The 19602-nt window shown below is 39.0% G+C and overlaps 1 protein-coding gene across 1 annotated transcript in view; it reads right to left on the bottom strand.

The window, feature by feature from the left end:
* Prss12 (serine protease 12) overlaps positions 1–19602 on the bottom strand; it is a 60179-nt gene that overhangs the window by 9099 nt on the left and 31478 nt on the right. The window contains exons 5-9 of the mRNA XM_031375361.1: positions 16571–16767; positions 13364–13505; positions 8041–8246; positions 5404–5482; positions 4579–4701 (exon numbers count right to left, since the gene is read on the bottom strand). Coding sequence (XP_031231221.1) covers positions 4579–4701; positions 5404–5482; positions 8041–8246; positions 13364–13505; positions 16571–16767 — 747 coding nt within the window. The remainder of the gene's footprint in view (positions 1–4578; positions 4702–5403; positions 5483–8040; positions 8247–13363; positions 13506–16570; positions 16768–19602) is intronic.

The following is a 19602-nucleotide window of genomic DNA, read 5'->3' as shown; positions in this document are numbered from 1 at the left end:
TGCCTTCTGCACAGTTGTGCAGCTGGGTCTTTATTTGGGACTCCTAACAGCAGGAGCAAGGCTGTCTCTGACTACATTGCCTGCCTTCAGATCCATTTCCCCTCACTGGTATGCCTTGCCTCAAAAGGAGAAGATGCGCCTAGTCCTACTGCAACTTGATATGCCAAGGCTGGTTGCTATCCCTGGGAGGCCTTCCCTTTTCTAAAGAGAAGCAGAAGAGGAGAAGAGGAGTGGATGGGCAGGGTATGGAGTAGGGGATGTGATAGGGAGGGGCAGGGAGGAGAGGAGGAAAGACAAGCTGCCATCAGGATGTAAAGTAAATAATTAACAACAGAATAAGATAAGAAAAAATTAACATTGCAATCCCTCAACACTGCCTACTGCCACCCCCGTCTACTACATGACTGAAACATCTCTGCTTTAAAAAAAAAAAAAAAAGACTAAGAAATGTGTTCTTAGGGAGAATAATCTTCCCCAGGAATGAGCTGTGTGTGTGCGTGTGTGTGTGTGTGTGTGTGTGTGTGTGTGTGTGTGTATGTGTGTGTGTGTGTGTGTTATGCTAGAGTGCATGTAATAATAATTCAATAAATATTACCAACCAAAGGATATACCAACCAAAGAGCATGAGCATGCACAGGCTGGACCTAGGCCTATAGCAAATGTGCAGCTTGGTCTTCATGTGGATGCTGAACTGGAGCAGGGCCTATCCCAAAAGCTGTTACCTGCATATGGGCTATGTTCTTCTAGCTGGGCTGCCTTGTCTGGCCTCAGTGGGGAGGAATGCACTTAGCCTCACAGAGACTTGATGTGCCAGGGTGGGGGGATACCAGGGGGCCCCACATGCTCAGAGGCAAAGTGGAGGGAGGATGAGGAGGATTGTGGGACGGAGTGACTGGGAGGGGGAAGTTAGCAGGATGTAAAGTGAATAAGTAAAAAGAAAGGAAGGAAGGAAGGAAGGAAGGAAGGAAAGAAGGAAGAAAGGAAGGAAGGGAGAAAATTAGAAAAAGAAGGAAAAGTAAGCCTTGAATTTAAAAGAGAGTTATGGAGATAACAGGGAGGATTTAGAGGGAAGGGAAGAAAAAAACAATTACATTACAGTTAAAAATAAATTTAAGAAGGGAAGTGGTGGAACACTCCTTTAATTCCAGCACTGGAGCAGCAGAGGCAAGTGGATTTCTGTGAGTTTGAGGTCAGATTCATTTACCAAGTGAGTTCCAGAACAGCCAGGGCTACAGAGAAACCCTGTCTGGAATGTGTATATATATATATGTAATATACATATATAGTAGGAGCGTTAGGCAGCACAATTTCATGAACCCTTTGCTTTGGTGCTGTATTGAGACTGCTTTATGGAGATAACGATGACCTTTTCTTTTGCCCTTATCTGTGTTGCTAATTGGAACCAGTCTGTCAACATCTTCTTCGATCAGGATTCTGCCTTCAAAGGCATTATTTATTAATTGTGAGTAGCTTATCTTCAGAGTCCATTTTCAGGTTAGCAACGAATTTGTTAAACAAAACAAGGTTAAGCAGCTGTCAACTCCATTGTATATTCTACTTTGTCTTTATTTTCAAATGTTCAGACCATGCTCTGCCCTACTCAACAAACCAATGGAACTGGAACACTCGTCTCCATGCGCACCCCTAAGTATCAGCATCAGGGCCCTGCAGACCCTGATAAGCCTGAGGCCCAGGAACCTTAACTCTTAGCAAGCTAAATGTGTCTAATATCATGGTGAAAAGAAGCCACTTTAAAGATGGTCCCTAAACTAGTCATGGAAATATTGTTTCTTTTCTTCTGGGCATCATACACTGTAGAAGCAAGCGTCCTCCTGCCTTTCTCTGCCTTAGCTGAATCACTACTGCATATGCCTTGGGAACCAATAGTTTTTGGTGGTAATGGTAGTGGATTTTGCTTGTTTGTTTGTTTGTTTTTGTTTTGTTTTGTTTTGAGACAGGGCTTCTTTGTGTAGCCCTGGCTGTCCTAGAACTAGCTCTTCGGACCCCTGCCTCCTCTGCCTGCCTCTGCCTCCAAAGTGCTGGGATTAAAGGCATGCACCACCACTGCCCGGCCTCAATAGTGACTTGTGAAGAAAGTGAATATTTATAACCTTTAATGTCTCTGTATTCATACAACACAGAAAAATCTTAAAACATTTTGTTTTGGGTGAATTTTCAGACTTAGTTACATTTCTTATATTCCCAACTCAGCAAACATCTGAATGTGGATTTCTACCCTGGGAAGCACCTTGAACATGGAACTCAACTCTACAAGCAATTATTGAGAGACAAGTGAGCAGGTATGCAAGCGTGTGGTGTGTGGCATAGTTAACATAAGTCAGTGGGTGAAAATGGGAACGTTCAAGACAGAAAAGTAGAGGAACCATCCACAAAGAGGAGTATAAAGCCAGGCCCCTCCTCATACTAGATGTCAGGCATATAAGGAAACTGTAAGCAAAACCTTTAAATATTTTTAAAGAAAAAGCAGAGCAGTTATGATATGGAACTAGGGGAAAGTGTTTTATTTGTTTGTTTTTATTTTTTTGGTTTTGTTTTGTTTTGTTTTGTTTGTTTTTGTTTTTTTGACACAGGATCTTGCTATATAGTCTTTGCTGACCTAGAATTCCCTATCCTATCCCAGGTTGACTTGAAACTTCCAGAGAGCCATCTGCCTCTGCCTCCTGAGCTCTGGGACTAAAGGTATATCCTATCACATCTGGGTTAGGGAAAGATTTTTAATAAGGTGGATTAGGCTTCTTACAAACGGGCAAGAACCATAAACAATAAAAGAGTGTGACCCATACCAAGAAAAGATATTTGTTAACACATAGCTACAAAGGCTTTTTATGTAAAACATACAAAAAATAAAGTCAACTATAACAAGACAATAATATATAAAATACAAAAAGAATATGAACCTAATTTATGATGGAAGGTATTAATATAATCACATACCTAACAAACGCTACTCAGATATCTTCTGCAAGACAGTTCTCTAGTATTGGAAGAATGAGAATAACTGACTACCCATTAGTGAGGGAAATAAATAAACTGAAGTTCTGCTGCAGAAGTTAATAGTAGTTAAAATAATTCTACACAAGCAGACTGAATACACAATGAAGTAAAAGTACACTACGTAATCTCATGGAAAAGAGACAGTGTTTTCCTTGGAATGGTTTTTCAACCACATGGCACATATTCTTTTTAAACACTTAATTAGGACAATTTTTGCAACAGACAAAATTAAAATAGTATGCTGCAACTTCTTGTGCTCATTACCTTGCTTCAGTAATTATCAATGTTTTGTCAAATGTTGGTACACATTTTTAAGTGTCAAAATTAATATAAGAAGATGGTTATCCACTAGAGTTTGTGAATGAGCAGTGAACAGAGAGGGCAAGAGTGAGTCTAGAGCAGGCACAGCAAGAATAGCCCTGTCACTGGACAATGACCTTCTAGTATAGCTTCCTCAAGCTGATAAGAGCTCCAGATGGACTGATAAAATTTCTAGAACAAGAGTTTCCTCTTGTCAGAACAGGATCATGTGCTACAAGAGCTAAGCATAAATTAGGTGCAGTGTGACTTTCAAGAAGGTTCAGAGAAACGTAATACACAAACCATTGAGAGTGCAGAAGCATTAAAGGCACTAAGACTACCCCCCTCCTCCTTAGAAATCCTAACCAAATATGATGACATCAATTTTACAGCTACAAGTATATAGATTTTTTCACCCAATCCATTTTTTGCTTTGGTTTTGTGTGCTGTTTGTTTGAGATGATCTCAGTGTGCATCCTATGCTAGACTCAAACTCAGTGATCATCCTGCCTCAGTCTCTAAAGTACAGGGATATGTCTCCACACCTATCTATCTTAGATAAATACTTGAGAAAAGCACTACCCTAACTGTTTCCTCTCCCCCAAAATCTCCCTTCCCGTCCCCTAGTTCCAACTTATTTTAATCAGAGAACTCTTGAGGTTTGGTCTCTTACTCGGTAGGTTTAGGTCTACCAGTGATTGCTTATACTTACAAGCTTTTGTTGTGCAAACTTTGTTCCTTGATTTAAAATTATTGGTTAGATAAAATTGGCTACATCCAATTACTGGAGGAATTAGTGGCAAGTGAGTTTGGAGTGTCCTGGTTGGGAGAGAGAAAGAGAAGGAAGAGGAAGAACAGGAGAAGAGGAAGCTGCCATGAGGGAGATGGACCATGAGCATGTGGCCAGGAGAGACAGCAAGTATCTGGGGTACACCACAGGGGAGGTAGCCAGGCCAGCAGTTAGAAGAGTAGATTGGGTATTACCCGCCAGTAATTGTCAAGGCCAAATAAAATAACCATACTCTGAGTCTTACTGTCTCATTTATTTGTATGCTACTTAGGGATAAGCTTAAATTGGTAGTACAACAGAGAGCATCAAATTGTTTCCTCAGGCCACTTTGCTGTTCTTCCTGGCATTACCTCCAACGTATACACAGTGCCACAGGGCAAACAGAGAAGACCTATAGCCAGGCTCTGCCCCTGTCAGTGCCTATGAGCATGGAGCTAGAGGAAACCATGCTGCTTGGAACAAGGGACACATACCTTTTGAAGCAGTGTGCAGCTGTCAGAACCCAGCAGCTACTCAGAAGGGTGGCTCCACAAAGCAGCCTGCCATCTCCATGGGATGACTTCAGCCTGAGGGAAGCCTGCCAAGGCCAAGCACCCCTAGAAGAAAGGCCTCAGATACAACAATGGCTTCAGCACAGGTGGGGGAAAGAGCTCAAAGCAGAGTGGAGCCATTAGGTCCTTCCTATATGGAGAACGATGCCCATGCAACTCTCACAGATTGGTCTCTTACTATTGGTCACAAATATCAGCAACTCATAAGTTTTCTGTGTGTGTGTGTGTGTGTGTGTGTGTGTGTGTGTGTGTGTGTGTTTGTGTGTGTGTTAAAGGACAATTTGTGGTACTCAGTTCTTTACTTCTACCACACAAGTTCTGGGGACCAAACTCAGGCCACCAGGCTTGGTGGCAAGCACCTTTACCAATGAGCCGTGTCACTGGCCCATGCTGAATTTTATGAGGAATGGTAACTTTGAAGGACATGAATAAACATTTTACATTGATTAAAAAAAAAAAGAACCCAATCAAGTCATCCATTAAATGGCTCCTCACAGTTATGTTTTGTTTCTGCACATTTTGTGTCAGAAACATATACCATGACTCACAAACAGTGATGAACTAACATGGCCTACATGTACTGAATCTGCATCAAAGGGCAGGAAATCTATCAGTGTGATCTTTATTTAATTGAATTTATAAGATGATAAAAGCCTGTTCCTTACAAAATAAAAGGAAAGCCTGGGTTTGTAACTCTTGTAACACACACATCCTTTAATATCAGGATCTCCTTGAAGAGCCTTTTACCTTAAAGAATTGTTCCCACCAATGATCCGTTTCTGTCGCCGGTGCAGTAACCTCACTCCACATCCAGATGACAGTGTCTCTGAAAGCAGAGAGGGAGTTGCTAATGCCCATCACCTCCCCTAGAAACTTCCTCCTCTATTTAAAAGTACATTTCTCTGAAACTTGTGGCATAATTTGTCTTGCAATAAAAATAAGAGTTATCTTTTAACCAAACAAAAAATCTCATGTGAATAGATCAGAAACTTTATTCTGAAGGATTCCAGGGATGCCACAATCCTGGTTTTTCTTCTCTACACGTTTCTGACATAAATACACAAGAGTTCAATTAAATATATGATGAGAAAGTGGCAAATGATTACAAAAGAAAAGCCAATATATAAAGCATGGCTAGATTTTAAAATAATTTTATAAATAACTTATGTAGGAGCAGTTTCTTTAAATATATATTTAAATATTTATATATTACATATTTATATATGTATATATACATTGTTTATAAACATGAACAATTTAAAATAGAAAGTACATAGTATACACACATTGTGGTTTTGTTCTTGTTATTTTTCTATCTGTATAAGAGGGGTTGGGAATTGTTCCAAGAACATGAAGCCCAAATCAGTGCTAATGGTTCCAGGGTAACTAGGTAAGAGACTCCACCAAAGAGCCAGCAGGAGGTTTTGGCAAAGAAAGAGGTGCAGAATGTGTTCCAGATGACCTTAAGGGCATGCCATCAAAATCTCACCCCATATCCCTTTGGATTTGCAATTTATAATGGCATTGTAATTTATAATATGAGAAAAACTTTGCAATGATGTCCTAAGTTAAGCCAGTGTATCTGATGCCAAGAAAAGTAATGCTTTAATGCTAAGTAAGCAGAACTTAAAATATACATCACTCTTGTGCAAGCACCTGACTTTAAAAACAAAAATCAGTCTAAAGCTGTGCGTACTGTAGAATTTGCAAAGAATTGAGAAGCAAAACCGAGTTCGTTATAAGAGCATCTCATCAGGTGACCAATCACCAAACACATGTGTTTGTCTTATGGAATTCACCAGGCTCTGAGGTGCAGCAGAAAGCAACAAGATAATGAAGCAAATTCTATTGTGTAGCTAGACATGAAACACTTTCATTGAGGGATGGAAGCACTGCCTATCAGGGAAAAGCATCAAAATAAAATGTGTTTAAGCCTCCACTTTTACATTTTCAACTGCTTTGGGAATTTGACATAATCTACATAATTTGTTATACTCAATTTGTAAGTATAATTTTAATATCAAAAGGAACTTAACAAATTAAGTTGTTTTTAGGGAAAGAAATTAAGTTGTCTTTAGGGAAAACAAGCTTCTGATAATTTATTTTTATTTCAGGTGCATTGGTGTCTTGCCTGCACATGTGTCTGTGTGAGAGTGTTGGATCCTTTGGAAATAGAGTTGCAGACAGTTATGAGCTGCCATGTGGGTGCTGGGAACTGAGCCCAAGTCCTCTGAAAGAGCAGCCAGTGCTCTGAGGTGCTGAACCATCTCTCCAGCCCACATTCAAATATTATCACACCCAGAAGCCCCTCAGAATCAAAGAACCACGTCATTCTTTCCTGCTCTTGTATTATCTCAGTAATTACTAGAGAGGAGGTATGTGAGTGAACCAGAACTAGGTAGTTCTATGCAGATCAAAAAGCTTGTTCTTTTTTTTTAATTATTTGTTTATTTTATGTATATGAGTACATTGTAGCTGTCTTCAGACACACCAGAAGAGGGCATCAGACCCCATTACAGATGGTTGTGAGCCACCATGTGGTTGCTGGGAATTGAACTCAGGACCTCTGGAAGAGCAGTCAGTGCTCTTAACCACTGAGCTATCTCTCCAGCCCTCAGCTTGTTCTTTTTATAAAAGATAACCAAGGATTTCTCAAAAATCTAATTATCTCGTTCTTTTGTTTAAAGCAGTATTTACTATTTTATACAACTTGAATTGCAAAGAACTTTCGAGAACTTAAGTACAAAAGAGCAACTTAATATCCAATATTGCACTCTATTCTCAATTTCCATAAGCTTTCAATGTTTAGAGAATAAAATCTACAAAAGAAAATTTGTCTTTTAAAAATTAACTTTAATCAGGTGTGCTGGCTCACAGCTGTAATCCCAACACTGAGCAGGAGGATTATGGTGGTGTCATGATGGCCTGGGCTGCAGAATTCCAGATTAGTCTGAGCACGGTGAGAGTCTGCTACAAAACAGTCTCTTAAAAGCTATTATCACTCTTTCAAATAGTAATAAGAAGGATCTTGGTCCTGAGTCCTTAAGGAGACAACAACCAGATCTATTGCATTTCAAGAAGGTGGAATGCAGAAATAGCGGGGACTGTAAAAGGGAGCTGGAGTTGATCTTAGAGACTGCAGGATTACGGAAGACCACTTGCCTCTCAAGCCTTACAGAGACACAGCATAGACATGAACACAGACATGAACAAGGGGCTACCTGTGCTCATTCCCTTTGCACCAGGATTCTGTAAACAAAGCCTGGCATAGCCGTGGGAATCAGTAACTTCATTTGCTTCATGGTCCGGAAGTGACGACTTACCTTTGCTTCATGGTCCGGAAGTGACTTACCTTTGCCTCATGGTCCGGAAGTGACGACTTACCTTTATTACCACTGCTGGATGCTTTCTTCTCAAAATAGTCACAGATGACTCCTGCATCCTCACTGTGGCGGCAGTTGTGCCTTCCGATGTCTTGTTTGACACAGTCAGCCAGGGCCTTCTCATTTCCTGTGCACTTCACATTATCCATGTGGATGGGGCCTTTTCCTTCCCCAAAATAAGCCATAGTCCTTGCTCTGGCAGGACCCCTGGAAACAGAGCGTTCTTCAGATATCGCAGGTCAGCCAGTCAAGCATCTGACAGACTTCAGCACACACCAGCACAACTCTGCCTTCAATCTGAATATTAAAATTAGTATGGGCATGTACTGAACATCACTTTTTGTAACTATCAAAACATTTAACACTGTTCATCAGCATAGGCCTTTGATACTTTATGGAATCAACTGCCTCTAACTTAATTTCTATTTAGAAAGCCATACACAATAGAATGTCAAAAATAAAGTCACCCCCAGATTTTCCCTCTTTACTATCACAGTACCAAGAAAAATATGTGATTAAATAATAACCAGAGACCTAGAGACTCATTTTTTTCACTTCCTTTTGAAGCAAAGTTCAATTCTTCACACAGAAAAAGCAGGGAATTGGAGGAGGAAGACTTATTTTGAAATATTTCCTTTTTGCTATTTTTACATTACTTTCTGAAGATATACAATCCAGGGGCTGGAGAGATGGGTCAACAGTTAAGAGCTCTGACGACTCTTCCAGAGGTCCTGAGTTCAATTCCCAGTAACCACATGGGTCCTGAGTTCATTCCCAGTAATCACAACCATCTGTAATGGGATCCGATGCACTCTTCTGGTGTGTGTCTGAAGACAGCAACAGTGTACTTACATATATAAAAATAAATACATCTTTAAAAAAAGACATACAATCTAAAAACTTTGTTGAAGAAGAGAACTAAAAATTCCATATTTAATTCAATGTCTAATATATTACTGAACACAATCACTAAAAGTAAAATTCACAGTTAAAATCAGGAAAACTGTCCTCAACATATCACATTAGAAAAAAATATTAAGCAAAGATATAAATAAGATAAAAAAATCTAATCCACTTTCCTAAAAAACACACTAAGGAAAGTAAGAAGATAAATCGGAAAGCTGGTGTTTGTAATAAACATTTACAAGTATATTTATTGGCAAATGCTTTTCTAGAGAAAACACACATCATACAAAGAAATCCCAAAATTTACACCAAAACTTAAAAATCCAACAACTTTGATAAAAAAGCAAGCTAGGTCCCACATAAAATAATCTCAATAAAAATAGATGCCATACATCGCACTTTATATAAAAGAAAATACTAATGGTCAGTAGACAAATAGACATGCGCTTGGGATTAGTGATGAGGTAAACGCTAGCTATTCACAAATTTTAAGAGTGTGTAAATTAGGGTAGCCATATGGGAAAGCAGTCTTATTGCCCAGGACAAACTTGAGTATGCACACAGTCAATGTGCTAGTGGCTATATTCCTGAGTCTATTCATTAAAAACTCTCTTGAACAAGTCCCTATGAAGGCATCTGGGCTCTGTCTCCTGAACTAGCTCCCTCTTCACGTACTCCACTGCACCGCCATTGAGCTGTACAGTCTCCACCATCGAGAAGGTCGTCACTAGGAGAGACTCCTCAAACTTCCAATTTTCCAAAACTGTGAATTGGACAAACTTCATTCTTTATAAATTCCTCAGCCTGTGATTTTCAGTTATAGCAATGGAAAATCTACTACTTCTACAAATATATGTGCAGGGTCAATACAATAAAGAGATAAGTTGTGCATTTATGAAATCTAATATTACCGAGCAAAATGGATACAAATTAATCACAGCCTCTGTATAAGAGGTCTCTAAAAAGCAATACAGAAACAAGGCAAATATCTGAAGATCCTAAAGTAGGATAGCTGACTTCCAAAATCAGATTTTTAAAAGTAGATCAAATGATGGGCTAAGGGGAACACATACCTTAAAGTTATAAAAAAAAAATCAATAAGATTACACAAAATTTGGGAGAGTTTCTACTTTGGGTACTGGAGTAAGAACAGTGTGACTGGCACATTGGAATCTTAAAGCTACAGTAGCACTCTATTTCCTAAGCTTGGTGGTAATGATAAGATGCTTCATACTATTTCTACAAACTATGCATATCTATATTTATATGTATAAACACATACACACATATTTATTGTATAAGGGGAAAATTAGAAAATTTAAAATAAACTTTCAGGAGGAACATAACTATATGTTTATGAAAGTTAGTTAAGGGTTTTTTCCCCTTTCAAGTATTTTTAAATGGATAACAGGGTCAGATTTATCAGATTTATTGGATATTACAAAATGCTGTAACTTTCTTCTAGTTAGCTTTAACTGACCCAGCCAAGAGTTATCTGAGGACTCTCAAATGGGGTGGGGGGTGTGCCTCTATCAGACTGCACCTGTGGATAGTTCTATGGGGGCAAATTCTTCATTACTAATTTATGTAGGTGGACCTTGCCCACTGTGGGTAGTACAATTCCTAGGCAGATGGGACTGGGTTGAAAAGAAGAGGCAGCTGAATATGAGTTTAGGGGTAAGCCAATAAACAACGTTTCTCCCTGATCCCTGCCTCTGACTTCCCTGGTGATGTAGTCACCTGATACCTAAGATGAAATAAATCCTTCCCTCCCAAGGTGTTCTTGGTGAGGCTGCCTTTCACAACAGAAAGCAAAGTCAAATAGTGTTTTATTTGAAATAGCATATACAACTACACCAGAAATTAAGTCTTTTGCCCGTATTTAAATGTAAGACAAATAAAATATACTTAATGTTATATTTCTATTAAAACAGTGGTGGTGCTATACCACTTTAAATTTTGGTTATGAATGCCAATCTAATCAGTAGGCTGTTCAAGATCAAACGTATTTGAAACATTCACACAAAGTTCAAATACATTGGAACTTGCATTTTGACGATCTAGCTCAGTGTATTCAACTGATCTCAGCATATTCTGTTAGCAATCCAAAAGCAATGTGTTACATGTTATGTACTTTGTGAGACATTGTGTAACATGTAATTGAAGACTCCCTTTGGCTTTCTGTTTATGCTAAGCATATCAAAATAGTTCCACTCATGTTTCCTGACTTTTATGACCACATTCCTGTTTGGCTTTTATAAAATACTTTCTAACTCTATTCTGAGTTTCATTGTTTGCCTAGGATCCCTCACTCATGAGATTGTCAACAGGAGGACAAATCTTTAGAATGTCTCCATAAGAGGCTCAAACCTTTAGATCTATGGGGGCAAATTCTTGATTGCTAATTCACGTAGGTAGGCTATACCCACTGTGGGCAGTACAATCCTTAGGCAGGTGGGATTAGTCAGTAAATGGCATACAACAGTTACTGGATTGATTTTTACAAATAAATGTGTTGCCAAAATTTTTCATGATTTAAAACAGACGTGAAAAGACAATCCCCTGCTCAGGTCACATGTGTGTCTCTACTTGTATGTATGTTCCTGTATAAACTCTCATGTTCTCTTAATTAGAACATGAATATTCCTGCACGAAATGCTTCTGCCAAAACCACCATCTGTGGACTCACTGAATGCCTTATCTATCATCGTGGTATACCAAACAATATTGCTTCTGACCAAGGAACTCACTTCACAGCCAGAGAAGTGCGACAGTGGGCCCATGATCATGGAATCCACTGGTCTTACCATGTTCCCCATGAAGTCATAAAACCATTCACACATATCTAGATCTAGCAGATATTGAAACAATTCTCATTTAAATAACAACTACAAGGCAAATCATGGGTGGCCAAGTAACCAGTGTTAAACAGAATGCTTTTCAAAAGCTAAGCTGGGAATGAGATTCATGAACAATGGTCATCTGTTTTCAAATGGAGAAATGAATTTGAAATAGAGAGAGCAAAAGACCTTTAAAACTGAATATTGTCTAAATCGATCTCTGCCTCTAGAGTAAACTGCAGGTCAGTATTACAAATTACAGACCCATTGACCATAAGGTAATGGGACTGGCAAGTAGAACACACACAAGGCATTAAATCAGAGCATTTCAATATCAAAAGATTGAAATTTTATAAAATACAAATGCCATTTTTTATAAAATGTACTCTATATAGGAAAACTAATTTAATTGATCAATATTTAAGATATGTATTTAAAGAAGGGTATCTTTTATTAAATACAATCATTACTTGTTACCTACTGTGAACTAGGTAACATATCTATTAGCTTATATTTCGCAGCCCTTTATGCTATAACCATGTGTGTTTTGTATGTGGTTATACACATGAGTGTGCAGATGCATGTGTCAATAAGCACATGTGAGGGTCATTTTGGCCAGGCTTGCTGGCCAGCTAGCTCTCAAGATCTGCCTGTCCCTACCCTGCAATGCTGCAGCTACAAGCATGCACAGCCAGGTCTGAGTGTTCAGTGCAGGTCTTCATGCCTGCTGAGCAAGCACTCTTTCCCACTGACCCACTTCCCGGGCCTCTGTGTTGTAACTTGTATTTGCAAATCCCAAGCCCTCACGTGATATGTTTTCACTGTTTTTCATGAAAATTCTAATCACCCAACTGAGAACCTGCCTTCTCCAGATTCAAATACCCATATTTTCTTATTTCATACTGCAAGTATTTCTCCATAAGCCACATCAATGGCTGCCTTCTACTGAGGAACACTTGCACAGCATATCAGTCCTAGCCTGAGTACTGTTTCAAACAGTGAAATTAAGACACACACACACACACATACACGCACACACAAATACACACACACAGACACACACACAGACACACACACATGCACAAACACTCACAAATTCAGGAGGAAAAATACAAAGCTCTGGGTAGATTGCACAAAAAGACAAGTATTTACAAGCATGACAGCAGACAGGGAGAGGCAGCAGGCTGGCCTCAGCTCCAGCAGCATTTACTCTACTTGCAGCTGCCAGGCACAGCTTGACTCCCAAGCAAGAACCAACTGTTGCTTCAGTGAGTGGGGATGTAGGAACGGAATGCCTGTGGGTGGGGTCAGCGATGTAATGGATAGTCAACACTGGGCTGTTTCACTATCACAGAAACACTGCATTTGTGATGTTATGTGATATATGTTCTTGGAAAACTATAATAACTACAACTAGACCACTTACTGCTTCTTTATAATGCCAAATCACCATGCTGTCTATAATTTTAATTGAAGAAACTAATTTTACATAAAAGAAACTCACTAGAATAAACCTGAGAAATACGAGTCAGAGAAGGTGTTCCCAAGTACCATCCCAGAGACCTCTGTCTGCCTTACTTGTAGCCAAGCTGCCGGCAGATCACCGCTGCGTGCTTATCGGTCCATCCGTCATCGCAGATCGTTCCCCACTGGCCATTGACAAAAACCTCCACTCGTCCTTCCTTCTTATTCTCTCCATCCATTAGTCTGATGGGAAAACCTAAGTCATGGTTTAAATACATTTTAAAAAGCCAAAACAAGCCAAGTTATGTCAAAGCATGAAAACCTTACAAAATACAATTTAAAAAAAGCAGAGATAAAATCACCTTTGGAGAGGGAGATGAAATACCAGTAATATCCTGTATCCACTCTTGCTGTCTTTATTAAGCCCTGAAATCAACAGGCTCATCTTGCTTGACTTTCTGGTCCTAGCATTTGGAAATGTCTCATATGCAGAGGACAAGAATGGATGGATGGATGGATGGATGGATGGATGGATGGACAGATGGACAACAGACAGATGTATTGCACTCTAAAATCATAAGCTAGCCATTTTTATTACAACTAGCTTCTAAATAGTAATAGAGCATTAATAGCGTTCTTTTGTTTTAGGTCATTTTGTAACTCATGAACATGGCTGGAATATACACTTCCAAGTTAGAACTTTGAGGAAGGTATAAAATATTGGTATACATGGATAACGAAGCTGGGCAGACTGCTAGACAGGGTGCCATGGAGGAAGTCAGCTATCAGAAAATTCTGAAACCTTCTCAACTGTGTATATCAAAGGAAGGACTTAAATCACAAAACATATTAATATTTTAAAACTAAGAAACAGATTTCTCCTAAATTAAGGTTGAAGTTGCATAAATGATAAAATGTCACATCTCTATCTGCCACTATATATATATATATATATATATATATATATATATATATATATATATTCACACACACACATGTGTATAAAAAGGTACAGGAATAGACCATATGGAGATCATGGTAGGTAGATGGATGGTGTTACTCAGGGCCTTTACCAAGATTCACTCTCCAGGATAGAAAGAGGCAGCCATGAAGCTGCATCCAGGTCTACACAATGGTTCTCATGGAAAAGAAGACAGACTTAGAGATTAAAAGGAAAGACTGTGAAAAAGCACCGGGAGAAGACCTGCCATCTACAAGTCAAGGACAGGAACCAGAACAATGTGTCCTTTTCAGTCCCTGCTACTGAATTCCCTCTCAAGCAGCCAGCCTCACTGAGACCATGGTTTTTAATGTCTCACTTCCAGACTGTGAGATGATCAATACCTGTGTTGGCACCACTCTAACTGTGGACTTCACAGCAACGCAAGCAGATTGATACATACAGCTTTGGTTGCCTAGTTACTGGAAGGGTCTTCTGGCTTCAGGAGAACTTGTTAGTAAAAACTTAAGGGTAAAAATGATCAGAGCAAGCTGGGCAGTGGCGGCGCACACCTTTAATCCCAGCACTTGGGAGGCAGAGGCAGGCAGATTTCTGAGTTCGAGGCTAACCTGGTCTACAGAGAAACAGGACAGCCAGGGCTACACAGAGAAGCCCTGTCTCAAAAAACAAAACAAAACAAACAAACAAAAAAATGATCAGAGCAACCAAGGAGGTGGAATCAGGGAACTGATGACCAAAATATCACTTAATGCATGCTTAAAACAACATATGGGATTATGGCATTGTGATTTGACATTTATTACCTGAAAAGATTTGTTGGCAAGATGAACATATTTTATTTTTCTATACCCAAATCTACCTCACCTTCCCCCAAAAAAACATGTGGTGCTGTTTAAAGCCCTAGCTGAAGACTCTCATACTGTGGCAAAATAAGTTGTGAAGTCATTGGGGTGTGTCCTAATTCAGTATAATCTGTGTCCTAATGAAGACAGAAAAAAATAATGACAAATTTTTAGTTCTCCGTCCTTCCTTGTTGTGTCCAGAATGATTCAATCTTTAACTTAAATCCTTGGTCAGAATTACTTCATAAGACAGGAGAGAATCACATAGCAGAGTCGAAACCAGCAAATGTTTAAGTGAATATTCTATGCACTTCTAACTCATAGCATTCAAATGGTGGCAAGTTTTAGCTATCTATGAAACAGAACATTTGAAGCTTTATATTTCTTATTAATGTGTCTGAAATTTTACTGTTCTTTGCAAGAGAAGATTTAGAAAAATAGTGATTCCCCAAAGACAAAATTTACACTGATGAAATTTTTTAAAATTCTTAGTTTTTATTTTTTATTTTTTTACATTTTAAACCTTTGTTTTAATGTTAGGAAAATATAACTATATGGAATTAGATATCCATGATCTATCTTGATAGTTTTTTTTTAATTTAAATATATAATTTTATTTTATAATAAAATGTATTACATGTTAACATAAAATATATTACATGTTCTTGTAAATCTTTATTATAAAGAAAGGAACTGAAATACATATGCTGGCAAATGTCTGAAACCCTAGCACTGAGAGACTGTGCAGGAGGGCTGTGAGTTCAAGGCTAGGCCATCATCTTGGGAAAAATATGACTTAAGAAAATAAGATACTATAAAATTCCACTGTTTATATCTTGATAGTTTTAAGAAAATGTCATCTATTCTATTTTTATTTAATTTATTTTTATGTGTATGGATGTTTTGCTTGTAAGTGTGTCTGTGCATGCCTGGTTCCCGCAGAGGCTGAAAGAGGAACTGGGATTACTGGAGACTGTATTCACAGATAGTGGTGAACTGACGTGTGGTTTTTTAGAATTAAATCTCAGACCTCGGGAAGAACAACCAGTGCTCTTTACCACTGAGCCTGCTCTCCAGTCCTAAATTTTTATAGACTCTTAAAAAAATGACAAACCATATTTTATTTTTAATCTTTGGGGAGTGTGTGAGTGTGTGTGTGTGTGTGTGTGTGTGTGTGTGTGTGTGTGTGTGTGCGTGTGTGTGTAAATGTCTCAGGGTCCCAGGACCATGATTGTCAAGGTAGGTAGACAACCTAAGGGAGTTGGTTCTCTCCTTCTATCATATACATTCTTGGGATTGAATATAAACATTTTTTTAATTGAGCAATCTAGACATTTAATGAAATCCAGATCCAGAATTAGACATGTAATGGTAGCTGAGAACTTGAAAGGCTATTTTTCTTGGGAAACAGACCTTTTGACATTAAGTCAAGGATGGGAAATGTTTCACATTCCAGAGCCCTGGGTGGAGGAACAGAGTGGAATGTCTGTGGCCTCAGGAGCAGCATCCTGTCCTTACCTGGAGAAGGCCTATGTCCCTCGCTGTCAGGGTAGCAGGTGAGGCCCACATCTTCCCTATGGCTGCAGTCATGCCTTCCCCACTGTCTCCTGGAACACTGGATGAAGCTGGCTTCTTTTCCTGAGCAGGTGACGTCATCCAGCCATATGGGCCTGGGGCTGCCTTCAAAATGGTTCACGGAGGACTGCTTGCCGTATCTGTGCCAAGGAAATGAATGCAGTTCACACAATGGCCATCCCATGCATTGAGGGACCAGTAAAAACAACCTAATTTAGTATCGTGACTTCAGAGGATAAGAATCTGACCTTTCTCCTGCCTTGGAAATCTAACTGTGCTTACTTTGCTGTACATTTGAATTAACTTAATGTCCTCTAGTTAACTTGATGAGTAACTAACCCGTAATTCATTCTTGTGTTTTGACTACAGTTTAACCCACCAGCCCGAGAGCGTGCAAAGAGATAAACCTCAAATTCCTCACTAACTCTGTGAAGTAGAGAGAGAAGATGATTGTTTGGTTTGGGTCTCGGCTGTTCTGAGTTCATCAGCTTCCCTCGGGCTCTTCGGAGTCCTTCTCCAAGAGACAGTCCTAATTCACTGACAGTTCACCATCAGGACCCAATCCTGAATTAAAGTTTGGCTGTTGGCCCACCAAAGTAAGAATGACGAGTGTTTTTATAAATGACACTGTGTGCCAATTGACTTTATTACATTATATTACATATTGCAATAAGTAATGAGTCGTGAAATAGCAAGTATCTGTAAAGTTGAAAAGCTGGCAGTTGGGTAACTGCATTTATTTTCACCCTTCTCTCAATATTTCTGTCATTCTTTAAGAATCATGGTGGATATCACTAAACTTAAAGTGCCTTCAAATCTCAGAGTCTGTGAAATTCACCTCTCAGTCAGAAATCTTGGGCCAGTCCCTCCCCTCACTCCATACCTTTATTGCCTCTCTACTAAGGACATAAGACAAATTTTTCATTTGCATGAATTTTCCTAATAGTTCTACTGTGCAATCATCACATTTCTCTAACTAGATTTAATAAGTTAAGCAACAGTTTTTTGTTTGTTTGTTTGTTTGTTTGTTTCCTGAGACAGGGTTTCTTTGTATAGCTCTGACTGTCCTGGAACTCACTCTGTAGACCAGGCTGGCCTCAAACTCAGAAATCTGCCTGTCTCTGCCTCCCAAGTGCTGAGATTAAAGGCGTGCACCACTACCACCCGGCAACAATTTTTAAATAGTTACTTTAAGGCCATTTGCCTAACTAATCAAGGGTTTTTTCCCTCCCACAACAACCAATGAACTTAAATTGCATGTTGCTGTCACTCTTGACTTACAGCATTCTCCCAGGAAATGCATTAACATTATTTCTCTCTGTCTAATTCAGCCACGAAACATATAACAGGAAGTTTTGGTAGCCCGGGTCTGCATTTATACAAAGAAACCAAGTTTACTCTTTCTCATTCCAAGTGAATAACCGCTTTCAGAACTTCTTCTGCAACTTAATTGTGGTGCACGCTCACGCTGACACACGAATGAGAACATTTTAAGTTCCCCTAAGTCCAGATAATTACCCAAGAGAGGAAATGGCATGGATCTCTAAACCTGACGTATAAACTAAATGTAAACTAAACTATAAAACATGGAAGAAAAACAAGTGTTACTTGACTATTTTCACCAATGAGAAAATAAAATAAATTCTCACATCTGAGACTAAATTGTCAGCGTAACATCCTCATTCAATACAACATGGCATATGCTAGGAAGTTCTTATTAATTAAATGGTCATATGTATTTGGCAATTTTACTTCTTGACCTAATAATTTCAACAACTGCTCTCTGCCCAAATTTATAAACATCAGTTAATTTGCACATTTGTATCTTCATGATAGCATTATTTATGATTAAACTGAAAGTTACTCTTACCCTAGAAAATTAACCTGAATATAATTAAATCATGGTGTGAGAGTTACTCCAAAACATGTGACACTGTACCATTATAAAACTAAAGCAAATTTCATATAAAAATCACGGTTTAAATATAATGGCTGATACTCAGTGACAAATGTTCTAGATTGTGGGGGGTCTACAGTCTCTGTACTCTTGTTGCTGTATAAATTCTGCAGAAAACACCTAATGAATGTGATTGTAACCTTTAATTATGAGTGGCAGGTCAGTGTTAATTCCTTGTTCTTAGCTTTGTGATCTAAAAGTTCTTAAGGGCAAAGAAGCTAGCATACAGCACATACCTATTGTTGGAACTGAACGGGTCTTCTCTTTCTAATGTGGATTTGTTTTTGTGTGTGTGTGTACGTGTACATATATATGTACACATATACACATATACATGTACCACGTGTTTATTTGTGCTGTAGCAGATATAAGAGGGGTCAGATCCCCTAAACGGGGAGTTGCGGGTGTATTTGAGATTCTAGTTGTAGTTTCTGGAAACTAAACCCGGGATCACTGCAAAAGTACCAAGTGCTCTTAACCACTGAGCCATCTCTCTACCCCATATTTATTTTTTATTATATAGATTGGGGTTTTTTGGTTGTTTGTTGTTTGTTTGTTTATTTGTTTGTTTCAAAACAGGATTTCTTTGTGTATTCCTGGCTGTCCTGGAACTCACTCTGTAGACCAGGCTGGCCTCGAACTCAGAAATCTACCTGCCTCTGCCTTCCATGTGCTGGGATTAAAGGTGTGTGCCACCACTGCCCGGCTTATTATATAGATTGTTGTGTGCATGCATGCCACTCTGTATGTGAGAAAGTCATGGGGATGATGTGTAAGAGAAGTGGGTTCTTTCTCTCCTTCAATCATATGAGCTCCAGACTAAGTTTCAGAGCCAAACCAAACTAAGTTCCAGAGCCATCAGACTGGGTGACAAGTGCCTTTCCCCCTGGGGACACCTTGTCATTGTGTTATTTGAAGTGTTCTTATATAATCCTCGTTGGCCTTAGATGCCTGAAATTCCTGTCTTCACCTCCTACGTGCTAGAATGACACACCTGACACTTCTGCTGGGCTCTGAG

The sequence above is a fragment of the Mastomys coucha genome, unplaced genomic scaffold, assembly GCF_008632895.1.
Source record: "Mastomys coucha isolate ucsf_1 unplaced genomic scaffold, UCSF_Mcou_1 pScaffold16, whole genome shotgun sequence".
NCBI lineage: Eukaryota > Metazoa > Chordata > Mammalia > Rodentia > Muridae > Mastomys > Mastomys coucha.
This window is presented reverse-complemented; position numbering and strand designations above follow the sequence as displayed.